Source organism: Furipterus horrens, unplaced genomic scaffold (genome assembly GCF_987537825.1).
Source record: "Furipterus horrens unplaced genomic scaffold, mFurHor1.1.pri manual_scaffold_9, whole genome shotgun sequence".
Lineage (NCBI taxonomy): Eukaryota > Metazoa > Chordata > Mammalia > Chiroptera > Furipteridae > Furipterus > Furipterus horrens.
Genome location: NW_028327179.1, coordinates 32,062,384 through 32,080,207, shown reverse-complemented (window position 1 = coordinate 32,080,207; position 17,824 = coordinate 32,062,384). Strand labels below are relative to the sequence as shown.

The 17,824-nt window shown below is 37.0% G+C and overlaps 1 protein-coding gene across 1 annotated transcript in view; it reads right to left on the bottom strand.

The window, feature by feature from the left end:
* Positions 1 to 3,433: 3,433 nt before the first annotated feature.
* HEPACAM2 (HEPACAM family member 2) overlaps positions 3,434 to 17,824 on the bottom strand; it is a 30,342-nt gene continuing 15,951 nt past the window's right edge. Inside the window, exons 4-9 of the mRNA XM_090287851.1 lie at positions 16,592 to 16,888; positions 8,406 to 8,531; positions 8,299 to 8,323; positions 8,172 to 8,209; positions 6,871 to 6,944; positions 3,434 to 3,547 (exon numbers count right to left, since the gene is read on the bottom strand). Of these exons, the coding sequence (XP_090143977.1) occupies positions 3,434 to 3,547; positions 6,871 to 6,944; positions 8,172 to 8,209; positions 8,299 to 8,323; positions 8,406 to 8,531; positions 16,592 to 16,888 (674 nt within the window). The remainder of the gene's footprint in view (positions 3,548 to 6,870; positions 6,945 to 8,171; positions 8,210 to 8,298; positions 8,324 to 8,405; positions 8,532 to 16,591; positions 16,889 to 17,824) is intronic.

The following is a 17,824-nucleotide window of genomic DNA, read 5'->3' as shown; positions in this document are numbered from 1 at the left end:
CTCCAGTGCACTGCTTGCCCATGAAAGCTCACCTGGCAAAGAGATGTTAAAATATGTGACATATTCAAGAGATTTCCAATTATAAAGGTAGAAGAATCTTACATCATTTTATTCCTTTCTGTAGCTGCAAATGACATTAATATTTTTGAATTAATTACTATTTTGAAGTAAATTACATTTATAAACTAACCAGTATAAACAGTAAGCATTACTAAATTCTGTAGATAATTTCCTTTTGGAACTAAAGGTTTACTTACTTGAATGTTTTCTTTTAAAGATCCTAACAGCCAGTCAACAGACAGCATTTAAATAAATGCCAAGGGCAATTAATGAGGTCAACAGACAGCATTTAAATAAATGCAGCCATAAGTTCACAAACAAATAATTGGTCTGAGTATTAGACTATGAACACAGGTCAACTTAACCAATTTGTTAAACATCAGTCCAATTAGGTAATAAACCCATGTAGTTATGAAAAAACCACTGCTAGAATAGCCAAAGAAAATATATTTTTGGCTGTCTTTCCTATCTAAGAACCAGCTCTCAAATAGAGGTAAAAGAAACAGTAGGTTTTAAGAATTTTTACCCAGAGCTGGCATATTCACTTTGGGAATGGGGGATGGGAGAGATTTACTAACCACATGATATAGTGCATTATTCATGAAATTGATCTTTGAGTTTAATTGGACCTAGAGCATAAAACCACAGGCAATCAGGAGAGAAAACAGGTCGCCGTATGTTTAGGCCATGTTTATTCTACTGAGGAATATTTATTCTGCTAAGGACCACTAGTCTTTCGTTAAAATAGGCAAATAGGAACCCAGTAAAGTATGAAATCCTTGAAAGACAGAGTCTCATTTAATAGCAAGTAGTTAATGTCCTGGAAATGTTTGTGGACTGACTAAATAAAATAAGTGCAAAACAGTTTGTGATGAAATAAGAAGAAAATATTCTATTTATTTGTTTTTAAAATTTAGAATAGGTAACATAAATCTGTATTCAAGGAAAATGGCACTGTAAAAAATATTGGCTCCCCCATAGGATAGGTTGGAAGAGAGACAGAGGAGGAAAATCTTAAGAGATATTTGAGAGAAAGGAGACAATCTTACAGAGGCAGAGAAGAAAAGAGAAGGGCAGAACAAGAGAGGGACAACATCAAAGGATGGAGGTGAAATAAAGAAAGAGAGTCACTGGGAGACAAAGACACACAAAGGGACACAAGGACTCAGCAGGGGAGAAGCTGGTAAGAAGAGAGAGGCTCTGGAGATGGGAGGTCACTAGGGCTCGGAGTGAGCTGGTGTTTGTACTTGGGTTGACTCTCCCTGAAGATGCATGTCCTCAATGGCAGTTTTGAATAGTCCTTTATGTGCTTGAAAAAGAGCATTTCTGCTTTATTTTCATTCTTTAAAGGTTGTTTCTGAAATAAAGGTTTATACTTCCAAAAAGCTGTGAAAATATTGCTCAGGTCTGAAAGCATTCTAGTTTCAGAGGGTGATTTTTATTTTAAATTTCAAGATTATTATTTTTTTTTATTTTTTGCATGCAAAACCAACCTAATCATTTTGTGTTCTGAAATTGCAGCTGCCATATTTCATAGTTTAAAATAAGCATTTATGCCCTGACCAGTGTGGCTCAGTGTGTTGAAACATTGTCCTGTTGACCAGAACACTGGGGGTTCGATTCCTGGTCAGGGCACATAAGAAAAGGCAACTAATCAATGTTTCTCATATTGATGTTTCTCTCTCCCTCTCTCCCCACCCCTTCTCTCCCCTTTTCTCTTTCAAGTCAATAAATATATTAAAAAAAAATTAAATGAGTATTTGTTTCATTATGAGGTAACTTAAAAGATAAATTTCAAGTTTTCATTTGGTTTGTTTGCATTCTAATTAGAAAAATAGGTATGTTGACTAAAGGATATATAGAAAAATAGATGAATTTAAATAGGATATAATGTTTAATTGGATAAAATCTGAAAATTAGGAAGCAGACATTCCTGGCTGGTATGGCTTATTTGGTTGGAGCATTGTCCCATAAACCTAAAGGTCACAGGTTCAATTCCCAGTCAAGGAATGTGCCTAGGTTGCAGTTTCTGAATAGGGTTGGGGTGTATCCGAGAGACCAGACTGATGTTTCTCTCCAACATCAATGTTTCTCTGCCTCTTTCTCTCCCTTCCTTCCCCTATAAATTCAATAAGCATGTCTTCAGGTGAGGATAGAAAAATCGTAGGAAGCAGACATACTCTCAAAAATTCTTTCTATTCCTTACAGTAAATAAAAAGATCCCTTAATTTTCTATTACAGAAAGTAAAGAGAGGTATACTTTTAGAGTTTAAAAAAAATTTTTTTTAATGGAATAATATTCCACTGTTGTGCTTTACTAGATTAAAAAATATGCTTTAAAACAATTTTCTTTTGAAACTGAAAGTTTCTAGCCCCATCAAGTTCTGCTCCTAATTTACGCAATTGACTCCTGTTTCTCCAGGCTCCCTGGGACAAGGCCTGCGGTTACTGGGTCCTCAGAGGTGCCCTTGCCACTTACTTAGCCCTTAGCTGACTGCGTTGCTTCCCAGGGCTGGGTCTCCTCCCTGTAGGGTGATTTCCCATGCAGTCATCCACTGCTAGCTGTTATTTTTGGTATTTACCCAGAGGTATGCATGAATTGCTTTGCTAGACCAGTTTCTTTTGCCAGAGGGGAAGTTCCTGTGTGTGGTTATTGATGCTCTTTTCAAAGTCAATAAATGACACAGAAAGAAATGATGGGAGATGATTTGCCCCGGTTATGCCTGCAGGCAGCTACAGCTCACCAAAAAAAGGGAAGTTCATTTCACTATTTCAGGGGGCTGGAGGTTTCGTTTCTCTGAGGCTGGGAAGGTTGGTGACCCCTCAGTGTTAGTCCTGAGGTTACCTGGATAAGTAGTCTCCTGGCACTGGCCTGAGCTAAGGTTTGATGCTCTCAGTGGGAGGCAGTCCTCACTGTGCTTCTGTTCACCTGGGAGTAGACTGCTTTGAATCTGTAAGAAGTGAGGCATTTGGGTGGTGACAGTGTTGAGCACATTTTGCAGGTTATTTTATTATTGTTTTCCTGGTCCTATTTATAGCAACAGACCATTGGCCACTGGAAAATCAAGATAACCAAAGTGACTTGAACACTGGGCTGAAAATGGCTTTCATACCTGGCTGTGGATCCACTTGGGGGGAAATGCTGGATTCTGGAGCTCTCCATTTCATTCACTAGCCCAAGGGCACGGCCCCAGGAGATACTTGTGTGTTTGCCTGTGTGTTTCTTAAGATTATTTTCAGGTGGGGAGCTATGTACAGAAGCTGTAATTTATCATTTTAATTTTTTTCTTCTGAGCCTTATAAAAATTCTGGGGAAAGCAGGGGGCTGAATGCCAAGCCCCTCCAAGGTAGCATCACCGAAGCAAGATCATACTTACTCTGGATGGTCTTGCTGTTGGGCAGGGATGTGCTGAATAACTTCATAAATCGTGTAGTGCACATCTTGCCCTGATACACCATCAGAGGCTGGAACAGACCTATTGGGCATCTAGAAAATGTAGCACATTTAAAAACATTAACAGACTAGTAAATAGTATTTCCACTACGCTGCACAGTTGAAAACAATGGGAAATAGCAATGAAAATCAGAACTGTTTATCTTCCCTACAAATGTTCATTTCCTCTTTGCTGCAGTTCCTGCACTTCCCCTAGAGTGTTTAGTGTAGCAACACAGCTATGAGGTCAGAAGAGTACTATTTGACAAAGCAATCATTTTTTTCTTAAGAAAAAACCTTGGCAGTACTGTAAAGGAAATACAATACAAAGAAAAAATGGCAAAAGAGAAGATATCAGGGCAGTTTAGAATCAGAGAACATATGTTATTTTCTTTTTTATTACATCTCAATTGCCTGTTTACGCCATTTGCCAATTATGTGTGCAAGGATGGTTGAAAAGAAAGACAAAAGCCCTCACCACATTTCAAGTTAGTAAAGGTAGCTCCAACAAGTACAGAATCCAGAAAGGGAGATGTCTTGATTTGCATGTAGTAATGGGCTCTAAACACTAAAGGCTTGGATGAATGTGGGAAGTATAGTAGTATATTTCTGTCTGGTAAAAAACCAACATGTATTTTATTGAAACTGGAATTCATGTTTTATTAACTCCTATTCCTTGTATTTAATATTTTTTCCTTCCTGTGAACACTGCCTTCCAATTATTTAGCTAACGTCTGGTTCCCCTCTTTTTCCAGGACTCCTATTTTCATCCTATTTCTGATCACTTTCTATCCTTTATGTAGCTCCACCTAGAGGACGGCTGGCCTTTGATAAATCACCTGAAAGTTCTTTACCTCACCCTAGTGTGGCTTGCTAGGTTATACTGGGACATCTTAACTTGATGTTTTTCTGGAAGCTGCTTGTTTTTGTTCTGCTTGCTAAAGCTGTCATGAGCAGTCCTAGAAGATGTGATTTGTCTTCTCATTTTTGTGTCAGGGAGATTTTGGTTTACAGGTTGTACTTGAGATCAACTCTTGATTTTCTTTGGTGTGGAGGTGTTCAGGGGCTATGATAAAAGCAATCTATAGATGATAACTAACTCACCTAAGCCTATACTGGAGCTGACAACAAGTAATACATTTGTTCACTTCATGCCATTGCTTTCTGTCCAACTTCGGAAAGAGGTACTCAGTGGACAGTGAAATGTACTCTAGCGAGGAGGAGGAGTATTTAATCTGTACCATAACCCGGTGGGAGATGATTCTGACTTTTTAAAACAAACAGTTAGTATTTCAATTTATTTCCCTTATTAATTTCAATTTTTAGGTCTTGGTCTTATTATTATTTCTCCTGTTCTTCTCCAAGCCATTGCATTTTGCTGCTGATCTTCACACATAATTGCCGTTCTGGCCCCTCGTCACACATATGGTCCGGTCCTCATCCTTCTCCTCCTCCTCCTGCGGTTGTTGGTGTTGATTTCTCACTTCTTCCCAAAGCACCTGGCACCAGCGCAAAACCCCAGCTGATTGCTGAGGAGTTTTCAGCTTTGAAGATGGGCATAGCTCCAAATTCAGTTTTTCTACTTATGACAGAAATAAGCCGGGCTTTTGATATGTAATGAAAGCACTCATTTCTCTGCCTCATGTTCTTTTTTAAATTGTTTATGCTATTACAGTTGTCCCAATTTTCCCTTTGCCCCTTCCCTAGTCTTCCTTCTCACAGTCAATCCCCACACCGTTGTTCATGTCCATGGGTGATGTATATACATTTTTGTCTAATCCTTTTACCTGTTTTGCAATCAGTCCCACCCTCCCTCCCTTCTCTTTCAGCTGTCAGTCTGTTCCTTGTTTCTGTGCCTCTCATTCTACTTTGTTTGTTAATTTATTTTGTTCTTTAGCTTCCAGTTATATATTACACCATATGGCATTTGTCTTTCATTGCCCGGCATATTGCCCTTAGCATAATAGTCTCCAGTTCCATCCATGCTGATGCAAAAGGTAGGAATTCCTTCTTTTTTCTGCTGTGTAGTATTCCAGTGTATAAATGTGCCACAGCTTTTTAATCCACTCATCTACTGATGTCTGCCTCATGTTCTTAATGATTGTAGCACTTCCAGCAAAAAGAGGTCCTCCCAATAAAATCTTCAAACTGGGTACTGACTAGCCACAAGACTAAATGTAAAGTTTCCCATATATATCTCACTCTTATCTAGTGAGTTTCTGGGAATTGAAAACTGCCTGATTTAAAATAAACTCCCTACTTCAAAAATTCAGTTCCAAGTCTTATCAGTTCTTTAGTTTTCTGCTCTCCTATTTATTTAAAAGCCACACCTAAAAAGAGTGCTTTCTGCCATGGTGGGAAGCTGTTTGAAATAACAGATCCAGCAAATATTTGTTTTTGTCTTCTTGGTTGTAGAAGCGAAGGGTCAGTCAATCCTGTCTGCTTTTGCAATGCAGTCCCGCCCTTTGACTCTGACGAGGGTCCTGGTGCTACTGACTCACCCTTAGGAGGATGAAATCTGATCAGTGCCCCTCCATTACTCACATGGCAGTTTTGAAATAAAATCTGTGGCCTGGGCACGTAGTGGATGAACCTTGCATTGATAGAAATCTCTGAACAAATAAGGCAACCATCCCTAACAACAAATAGTTTTAAAACACCCAGAAGCAAGTAGTCTGTTTATGGCCCCTTCCTAAGTGAACTATCATAGAGGAATAAGGAAGCTGAGAAAAGATTGGTTCTACACAAATCTGAGCTGAATAGCTCAGAGAAACATTCTGCATGTCTATAAAAGACCTTGTCTTTGCAGGATGACAAAGAAAAAAAGAAAAAAAAGGCTTCAACTGTGTTAAAGCTCCCCCTCTCACATCTCATGCACCTTTAGGATAAAAATGAATATGTGTGTCTGCATATTTTGAGTTTTTATGATACCTTTCTTATGAAGGGCATAAGGTACCTTCAGGGGCATGATCAGCTGTCTTGCAATGTCCTCAAGAGATGTGAGGGGGAAATGAAGGGGAAGCTGAGGAACAGAGAGAGTTCGGTGAAATGACAGGCTGCAGTCATTGAAGTGATGCACAATGATTTAAAGCAGTCTCCTCATTCTCTATTCAGTTCTCCTGACCTTCCACTCAGTTCTCTCTTCACTGGGCTTACCAGGCAAAAAATGTTTATGAATTAGTGTAACTTCCTTATTTGTGTTAGCCTTATTTATAAAGTCTAAGAAAGATTCAGCAATGCCATTCAGAGTGAATAAGCCCTGCCCATAGTAATGCAGCCTTCTGACCACACTGCCCAAGTGCTTCAATGAGTGCTGCTTACACCTCTGGTGAAGCAGAATTCTACTTCTTTGCTAATCAGCCACTAGGGAAACGAACCCTGGGAACACCAGAAGCATCTGGAAAAGCAACAAATTCATATATTCCGAAGTCGTCCAAGGCATCTTCGTGACCTGAAATGGAAAACAAATACTACTTATAAACCAAATGCCTCCACTTGTTATCATTGTTTTTAAGCCTTTGTAAAACTTATTTTTACTATTCTCTTCAGATGGGTGTATGAAATCAGTTTAACATTTCCTAATGCCCTTTACTCTTATTGCCACTAAGCAGTGCTGGAAATCACTCCTTCAGAAGCTGAGAACAGAAACTGAGTTGGGACAATTATTCTTAAAACCTGATGTGGGAACAGTGTATTATATATTCAAATAGACACATATGGGCTGGCTCATCCTTTGTAATTCTCAGTTACCAGAGATTTACAGCCACCAAGGCTTCAGCCTGGCAGTCACAGCAGCTCTTAACCCACTCATAATATCTACTGCACCCTGCTAGATCTAACTGAGACCACCAGGACTAATAAGAATAAATAAGTAACTATAGCTGCCCATATATACAAAATATAACGCAAAACAATGTCAAGATCACTAAACTCTCATCAGAAAAGTGACAGGAGTGGGGTGGTTAGGAGTAACCAGATGGTCTCTCTGGGGCTTTCCCAGTGCCAATGAGGTAAGAGGAAGGAGCCCATGTTTACTAAGCACCCAGGCATCATATAAGGCACTCCACCCACATCATGTATTTAATGCTCTTAGCAACCCTGAGGGGAAGTTAGTATCTTTATTACATAGATGAGGAAGTTGAGGTCAGGAAAAATAATTTTCCCAAGGTGACATTGGGGGAAAGTGGCATATGTGGAACTAAAACCAGCTCTGTGTGACTCCAAGTCCCATTGTTAACTTACAACAACTCAGTAGGAAGTCAGTGGTGATGGCAATGAGGAGCAAACTGGGGACGAAGAAGCAACAAAGTGAGGGAACCCTGGGCATTTTAAAAATAACACTAGGGTCAATGGAATAGGATTCAGCAGAACTCAGTGACCACGGGCAAGAAATTTAATCTCTCTGAGCCTTCATTCTCTTGCTGCTAAAATGGAGTTGAGTGCTTTTCACTCTTAAGAGTGCTTATCTTCCAGATTTGTGTGACATTCATAAAATCAATGCAAGGGATAGTACTCTATAAAGTGAAGGCACTATTCAAAGGTAAGGGATTTTTAGTATTATATCAATATTAGCTTGTGTGAATTCTATTATATCAATATTACATTATATAAAATAATACCAAAAACATTAATTAATGTACATTACATTAATAATAGCTTCTTTCAGCTTGGCCATTACCTGAAAATGTTTGTGCTTTTCTGTATTCTGTTTCTGGCCTAAAAGACAAATCGGCATTTCTGTCAGTCTTAACAATTGAGGAAAAAGTATTTAAGAAAAAAATTTTTCATAGAAACCTATGCATTACCTGCCTTCTAGCTTCTGTTTTATAACTAAAATCAAGAGAAAGAAACACAGTAAATACCTGTTAGAACATATATAAGACCATTACTTTTTTTTCTAATTTTAACCTACCTTTGTAGGGTCGATACTTTTTCCATAGAAGAAGAAAACACATGGATATAATCAAAAAGAGTGATATTCCAGTTATACTTGCTAAAGGGGGCAATGATTTCCCTTTTTGTGCAAGCTTCTCCAGTCCTAAATGAAAGGACAAATACGGTTTAATATTTTTATTGAACATTAATAATTTGCTATATAGTTTGACTTGTTTGTGTTTTATCTTAAATGAGACACTATTGCAAATATATAAATGAGAGAGAATATGAATGAGAGATGAAATGAAAGGAATGCACTTATTTTAGAAGACACAGTGAACTCCCTGAGCACATTCATGATTGGAAATGTGGTGGTGAACTGCCCAGGGTAACACTGATATGTTGTGCGAGATACAGCAAATAGCTCATGCCACATTTCTTTTTATCTCATGCCATTCAATAGTGTTTGCTACAATTTAACTTAGATCTGTTTGATCTTGTCGTACACCACATCCCCAGATGGTAGGTTGTTCTCTCACTCCTTCTGTCTCACTCTTTTGGTATAATCCAGGTATGTGAATTTTCTAGGGAGGTGGTATATAATTAAAAGTGTAAAAGGAGAGGTATTTGTTAAATACACTTTACTAATTTTTGACCAGCAAAAAATTTCATTCCTACAATAGAACGTGTGAATGATTGTTAGAATATTTCAAGTCCCATCTTGTGACTAAAATTCACTTTGTTTTGCAAGTCATTTCTTTTATTAGTATTCCTATTTAAGATATAATGTAATAGCTAACATCTGCTGAGGGCCTGCTTGCAATATGTCAGGCTCTGTTCTAAGAATACATGACACATATTCACCCACTAAATATTCGCAATAATCTTATTAGGGAGCAATTATTATTATCCCCTCCCACAGATGAAGAAGCTGAGTCTTGCCCCAAGAAGTTCATGTAGTAGGTGGCAGAGTCCAGGGGGACCCCAGGCTCTGGACACTTCGTGCTGCCTCACTTGGATGTTATTTTAACGCAACTTACTAACCAGGGCAATGTTAACATGAGTTCTAGACTATAATATGCTTAATCATAGAGTTACTGTAATTTATAAAGTGGGAAGTCGTTTAACCTCCAAATGGGAGTAACAGGTGTCTTTCATTTTATCGTGGGAATCAGATAGTGTTGTGGAAATGAATCATGGAAGTTGCCTGTCTTGGTCTAGCTTAATGTGGGAGTGACAGTCATGGGATGACACTTCTATTCCACAGTGGTGATAACAGCCTGGAGAATGTGGGTGCGGTGAAGACATGGTGGCCTCTTGGCTCAGCAATAAATACCCTGCTTGCACTCTGCATCTTTCATCATAAATCTCTGCTGAGGTCTCCAGCAGCCAAGATAAGAAGGAAACCATAATCTTTCCCTTCTTGCACTGTGGACCTATTGTACTCTCTTGGCTTTCCACTTAAACACTGTCCCTTTCCATCCTCCAGAATCCTTTTATAATGTAGTATAGATCATATATGTCAAATCCCATTAAAAAGTCATGGAAATCAATCTATCTCTTCTGATTTTCCTATACAATGCTGTTCACATACTCCTTTAAAGTCTTCAAGAGTTAAGTAGGTTGGTCTTCATTGTTAAAGGTCTTTACCATCTCAGATGAAAAGTTTGTACATTTCTGATATGCATTCAAAGACTTGTGCTTTTAAAATGTTCTTTTTATGGGATTATAATACCTGTATAACATTTTTGCCTTTAAACAGATTTTAAATTAAACTCTTTTTAACTCTGGGTCAAAGAAATAAATGCAAGGTAGTTTAAAATGAACTCAAATGGCTATTTATTGGTTCTACATCTAGTCTATCCAAATCATCAGAAGAATTATTAGGATTGTTTTTCCTCATTTTCTCCTTGTTAATCATTTGTAGAACAGTTTATATTCTCCCACTGTAAGAAAGATGATCTTCTAGTTTGAAACTACATTAGCCCTTGGGTGATTTCTCTGAGAAGTCTCAGCCTTTCTTCAGGCACGTATTCCTACTTCACAGGATTGTTCTCTCCAGAGAGTTGGACACCTTTGCGTGAGCCACTTGGCTCTGAGTGTCTGGATTTTCACATTCATAAAATAAGGAGGTTAGAGTGATTGAGTTTTAAGTTCTCTGTTGCTCTGATATTATATGATTTGGGGCAGCCAGAGAGCTTGACATAAAATTTATTATATAAATAGAACATTATCCATTGGCATGTTAGTAACTGAGTCTCAAAAAAGCTGTGTGCATACACACACACACACACACACACAAAGTTATAATTTTTACTGATATACAGGATGTATAGCATACAATGTATGTATAAAACCAAATGTATTGCAATACATTTTTCCATTTATTTAGTATAGATGTATCACATTAGCAATAATGAAAATAGTAAGGAAAGTAAAAGCATCATTAGGTAAAGATAAAGAAATAGTCTCAGAGAAACTACAATATTTGCCACAGTCCCTAAGTCCTAGAACTGAGACTGGAACGTAAGTTGTTGTTTTTTTTTTCTGACTGCAAGTTCAGTTTTTTTCCTGTTAATCTGTGGTTAAAGAATGGTCCTATAGTTGGCAGATAGACTCCTATATATTCAGTTTTTCCTTTAACCTTTCCTAACAACAGTCTTGATGTGCTTCAACTCTCTGTCTTCTTGATGGCAAGACTACCTTCATCAAATTTAATAACTCCTGATCCCTCAAAAAAGTATTCAGTGTTAATTTATTCTAGTCAAGTTTCTGCAATGCACTTTACCCTGAGAAAAACTGAAGAAAAATGTTTTAGTATAGTCTTAGCTTTCCTGTCCCTTGAAAACCTGTAAATACACTAATAGTTATTATTTCAGAGTTCTAGGCTTAACCTATAATGAATGGATGCTTTTCACTAGATAAGACAGATCTCCATCATTTTTAAATTTTTTTCACCTTTGATAGATATGTCCTAAAATGACCAAAATTGCACATTATGTTCTACAAAGGGTCCCTCTCATTTTCTTTTCCATTATTTCCTTATTTCTTTAGGCTCCTTCCATTGCCCTCCTGCCTCTCTTCCCTGTGGACAGTTTGCCCTACATCAGAGAACCATGTTGTGGTGAGCAGCACCTGTCAGCCCAGATCCTTGGCTAGGGCAAAGGCTGGCATCCTCTCCCTGGAGATAGGGAATAGGGTTAGTCATTTTCTCAGAATAAATGAGCTTTCCTGCTGGGCCCCCCTTTCCTCTAGAGCATTCTGGCTCTCGGCTCTTAACACGGTTTCATTCTATGTCAGAAACATAAAAGATTTACAAGGGCCTGCATTTGAAATTTGCTCCCTTTCACAAAATAAAAAGTGCTGAACATATCAAGGACCAAATCAAGAGGCGTGGCTGTGGTAGTCTTAGCTGCCGGTGAGTGTGCTTAGGAGAGGTGCACTTCCAGAAGCACAACTTGAAAATGAGACAGCAGGGAAATTCTGATCCAATTGCCACAGGGAATGTAGAGGGATCCTGACTGTAGCTTTGGACACTTCCAGGACCCCCAGTCTTTCTCCTTTCGGAGAGATTTCTACTTTTCAGGACACAACCATGCCATTCTCCCCATAATTTAAACAGGATTGACTCATTTACCAAAGCCTTAGTGCAAATGCTATTTGCCCCCTCCTTAGGCAAACAAATAAAGTGAAATAACATATTAAGTGCAAATATGGGCAAGAGGTGTGGTATCCATGGTATCGCAACCCGGCTGTTTGAGAGCTGCGCCTAAAACAGGAAAGCCATATGCTACTAGACAGCAGCATGTCTATTTCTAGATCAGATGGAGTTCTAAGCTCCCTTCCATCCAATATGTTCGTTGATTATGGCAGTTAACTCGTGTCTCTATGGAGATGTAGGTGCCATATCGAGGGATGTGCTATTTTCACACTCCACCATGGACCCACCTGACAGACACAGTTATTCTGTGCTAGATGCTAATGGTGATGTCACCTAAGGTCTCAGGGTCTGGATGTCAGGGATATAGTTCAATCTCAGTCATTTTCTTCTGTGACCCTAGTGAAATACAGCTCCTGAACATCTTACCATGAGAAATTTCTGGGTAGATGGAAGAAATTAGTACATTTATTTTTCTACCTTGGGTCATTTTCCCTTCTTTTACTTTTTTTATGATATATATTTTTTATGAAATATATTGATACTATATAGAAAAAAAGATGTGCAATAGAAATATATATTTAAAATGTTAGATTTCTCAGGATCACATGCAAATTTAAAACATTTGTGTTATGTCTAAATCTTAAATTACATCCATGTGGACCTTGGGAACTCTAATAATTTGAATGTCTTTATTAAATGTGAATGCTTGAATGCTAGTCATTTTCATTTTACATATATATTTCATGGTACAGTAGTGATTTAGACCCCATTAAAATTTGTAAGTGGGAATACTTGCATTCAAGGAAATCCTTAATTTGGATAATAAAAATTTTTTTGAAAATAAAGATTCTAATATATTATCTTAATTTCTCTTCTTTTATTAAAACCTATATTTTAGATATTCTTTTTAGTTACAGATATTTTATAACTTTTCATTAATATGACTGTATACACATATCATGGACAAACCAAAGTATCTCTTTGTATATAGCATACAATTGGTTAAGGTGATGAGAAAATAGATACTATCCTGTATATGTGACACGTCTTTTAGAAAAGCCAGTCTTATTAATATTGTCAGTCAAAAACAGTTTATATAGTGGTTAAAAACAAGAGCTTTGAATTCAGATATTATTTTATTACTTATTAGTCCTGTTTTCTTTTGGATATCTCCACTGAAATACAAAGAGATCAAGTAATATCTCGAATTAGATGTGAATCATAGCCCACAATGGTGGAGGGCACCGCCTTATACAGGCAGAGCTAATTGTGACATTCTTCAGCTTTCCTCTCCCCAACAGAAAGTCCCCTATAAAACTTCTGATTATTTCCTGACTTTGTTATTTTCTTCCATATTAGTGACCTCAGAGTCATCTTTTACTCTTTTTTCCTTTGCCCTCTACATCTTATTGCTGAGACTTTTTGGTGGGCCATATTCTCTGCCTCATTAAAAATAAAGAGGTTCATCTATTTCTTATAACTTGATTCTGGTTAAACCAAACACAGCTTGGTTCTAAAACTATCTCAAAGGTAGGTATGTTATTCCTCAAAATTATTTCAAATTCTCCACAGATCTTTATACAGTTTGCTCATCAGAATAGATGGTTAGTAAGTGTTCAATTGGTTATCATAAGTGATGTTCATATTTTTTTTTTACTGTAGGTTGGTATACACTTAATCTGCATTGCAGAGTTTCATTCATTTGGAAAACTTTGAAAAATAAAATATTTAACAAAACACGTCAAAACGACTCATTTTCTTTGCCATTGGTTGCTGTTTTAAAGTTCTATGGACATCTGAGGGTTGAATTCAGCTCTGAAAACCACAGAGGTCACTAATGTTGACAAGCCTGAATCCCTCTGAAAAATAAGCACCTGCTCCTCTTATTTACTGTAATAACAAATGTCTGGTCTTTGCACAGGTCGAACAGGTTTTTTAGAATTTGCAACAGGCAATTATTTCATATTAAGACCATAGCTGTCTTTGAATCTTAGTAATAAGACCTTAATCAAATATTGGGGTTTTTTGATCTTATGAAAATATCTTGGCTAAATATTAATAGAGAAAGCTTAGGCAGTGGGAAAGGCAGTATACATCTACATATTAAAACCATGATTTTACTTGCAATAAGCATGAAGAACAAGTCTAGGATGACATCCAGATTACCAATAAACTATTTTATACACTTAATTTTGGCTTGCTTCAAAATCAGGTTTTGGTTACCTACTGAGGTAAAAAGCTGGTTAAACTTAATGAAAATCTAGTAAAGTAGACAGTAAAGGATACACTTTAGCTGCTTACATGAGTGTTACCCAAATTAGGTTAACAAGCATCTTGTTAGCAGAAATTATCTCTTCAAATGGCATTCTCAATGCCTACCCCAGTATTTGGCCCATAATAGGTGCTAAGTAATAAATAAATGAGTGCCTGATTTATATTACCCTATGTACATATAAGCTTTGGGATCTATAAAGGAACTAATATAAAGATATATTATCTACTGACCCTAAGAAACATAATTCAGGGAAAAATTCTAGAGCTGCATCATCCATTATGGTAGCCACTAGACACATGTGACTATTTACATTTAAATTAAAATGAATAAACATGCAATAAAATAAAACCAGTTCCTCAGTGGCATAACCATATTTTAAGTGTTTAAAAGCCAAGTGGGGCCAGTAGCTACCATACTGGTTAGTGTAGATATTGAACATTTCCTTCATTGCAGAAAGTTCTACTGGATAGTACTCTTCTAGAGAGTGTGGTATTTTCTTCATATAAAAAACCCCAAATCTCACTATGCCACTATTTAAATTCCAATATACTCAGAGAGCTTTGCAATTATGAATACCCTCAACTTTAAAAATCTGGGGAGGACCTCATCCATTATATATTTCTTTATCAATGTGTAGGTTTGTGATAGTCTTATTCTTAATGGTTCTTTAAGAGATTTTAAATAAATTCACAAGGCAATAGAAAAAAAACACTTTAAACAAGTGGTTCTCACACATATACTCGTTAAGTATTCAGATTCTCAGATCCTAGCTTCAAGATCCTGATTCAATAGGTCTGAGGTGTCTTAATGAAAATACATTATTTGACCACCCTAGTTGATTTTGATGGGCATACTGAAAAATGTAGTCTATGAATTACAAAGATTATATCCTTGCTTAATTTAGTCAACAAAATGTATAGATTCTCTCTATATTCTAGGCATTATTCTAGGCACCAGAGCTAAAAAGACAGAGAAAGAGAAGACATTAATGGAGAAGGTATTAATGACTGTTCCTTTTGCAAACTTGTTCTGTTCTTCTAATCATAGGCACCCTAAACACTGCTGCCTGTCCAAACCTGCTTCCAGGTGTTCCCCAAGTGGAATCTGGCTTCTTTGTTTGCAAAGGTAAGTCCAGGAAGGACTTGATAGTAGAAACAGAAGTAGTGGTAGTAAAGGAAGAAGAAGGTGGAAGAGGCAGAGGTGGAAGAGAAGGAGGAGACAGAGTAGCAGGAGAGGGAGAAGGAGAGGGAAAATAAAAGAAAGAAACAAGAAGAACGAAGGAGAGAAAAGAACGGGTTTGAGAGACAGGACAGAAGAAGAATGTATAAACTTGATGATTATATGTTGGGCAGGGCAATAGGCAAGAAAAGAGTCTGAGTTGGGATTTGTATTTCTGGCTCAGGTTGATAGTTAGCGAGGCCATTAACTTAAACAGGGAGTACAGAAAGAATAGTAATTTGGGGGTGGGGAGGGAAAGAAAATGCTTTGGTTTTGGTATGTTGCACTTATGTGCTGCCTCTGGTACTTCAAAGTGAAGACATTTAGAAAGTGACTGGGCATACAGTTTTAGAGTTTCAGAGATGGAGACTTGGGATGCACCAATGTTGCATGAAATCATGGGAGTGAATGAAATCATACAAGAGAATAAAATCATACTACAGAAAGAAGAGTGGGCTCAGAAGGGTAGGAATTTGGCGGACATAAATATTTTAGGCAGTGATGCTTAACCTTTGTGGTTCCATGAACTTTCTGAAAAATCTGATGATTTTTAGAGAATGTCAAATATCACAGACTTAGCAAAGTTTCCAGGATCCCCATTGAGAACTTCCACAAATTTCAGGTGTTTAAATTATGAAAGAGGAAGGGAAGCCTATGAAAGACAGTGATAAGGGGAGTCAAATAGTAGGAAAACCAGATTTCCGACTCATGAAAATTTATTCATCTGATCTAGTGCAACACTAGATATAAGCCTGCTTCTATTATATTTCTGTTTGTTTGTAAAACCAGAAAAGCAAGAATGTGTATTTAGAAGTACATAATTTATTGAATTCTCTTTTTCTTCCCAGTTTCTCAGTTAGCAATTGGATTCCTCCTCTGTTCTGTTTTGGGTTTTCCTACTTTGACTCATAGAAGCCATGGCTTGGTTAACTCAGGAAAGAGAGTTTCTTATAGTATATCAGCAATCCCACAATGACATTCTCTTCCACATAGTTATCAGACAGGGATAGAGTGTGTCCAGCATGCATTTTTGTTTCACTGGGATCCTTGCCTTTGATGTCACACTTACCTACTGAAGTGATGATGACTGTGAAGTGAGTTTCATCTTGCCTTCCAGTCACATTGTTGTAAGCATAGCACACATAGTCAGTGGTCTTCTGGGCCACTTTCTCAGATGCAACTTCCAAGCGAGGCCCATGCTTAATGACATATGTTGTATTGTCAGTCCTCTGGATCCAGGAGTAGGTGTTGGGAGGATATGAGTCAGCAGAACAATCAAACAAGATGGCTTCTCCAAGGTCAACAGTAAATACTTCCCCTACTTTTAAGCCTTTATCAGAATTAACTCGAAGTCCATAAGGTCCATCTACATTAATAGAAAAAAAAAAAAAAGAATTAACATAAATAATCATGACATAGTTTATAAGTTTGGGAGAGCTTAGTGGCATTTTATTTTCTATGAAAGCCTGTTAAACTTGGGCAAACAGGTCCTCATTTAGACTCTCAATACATACTAGGGACCAAAAAATGTTTTATTCTAATATCCATGGAAATAATAATTATTTGAGATGCAACTGGGCTTATTTGAAAGATTGAAACCTTAAAACTTAGTATATACAATTATATACAAACTGTTGTCATAACCGTGGTGATAAACTTTTGAGCAATCTTTTGATAAATATGCAATGTTGTTAGACAAATGCAATCTTCCTGAAATAACAATTGTATTTCAAAGCATTTTAAAAAGGTAATGGCCACTATTTTCTCTTTGACAATTATACTTTGAATATTGTGTTTTTTTCTCAGTGCTAGGTAGGATGTGTCATGCAAATACTTATAAAATACATAGTTTCACATGGGACGTGTGAAATAGATATAAGGAATGTTTTATATGTGCATATTTTCATGACATTTTAACAGTTAAAAATTTTAAAAATTTCTCCCCACAAGCTAAGCCTAGAATTGCATTTGGAAAAAATACATCTCTATTATCATTAACAAATATTCATTGATCATCAATAAACTACTTAATCATGGATATCTTATGGTGTTTTCCTCACACTACAATATTCCTATAGCATTTTGCTATTTCTGTAGCATCAGATTGCCTGCAGATGAAGATATATTTCCCATTACTTTCTTCAGAGAATAAAGAGAGAGATTAAAAAAATATCCCCCAGCTAGATAAGTTTTTCTCATTCAGTCTAAATCCTGGCTAGTATTCAAAATACTTCAAGGTTTAGGCAGGATAGTGCTAATTTTTCAGCTGACCATAATCAATATTTATTGGATATTTGCAATC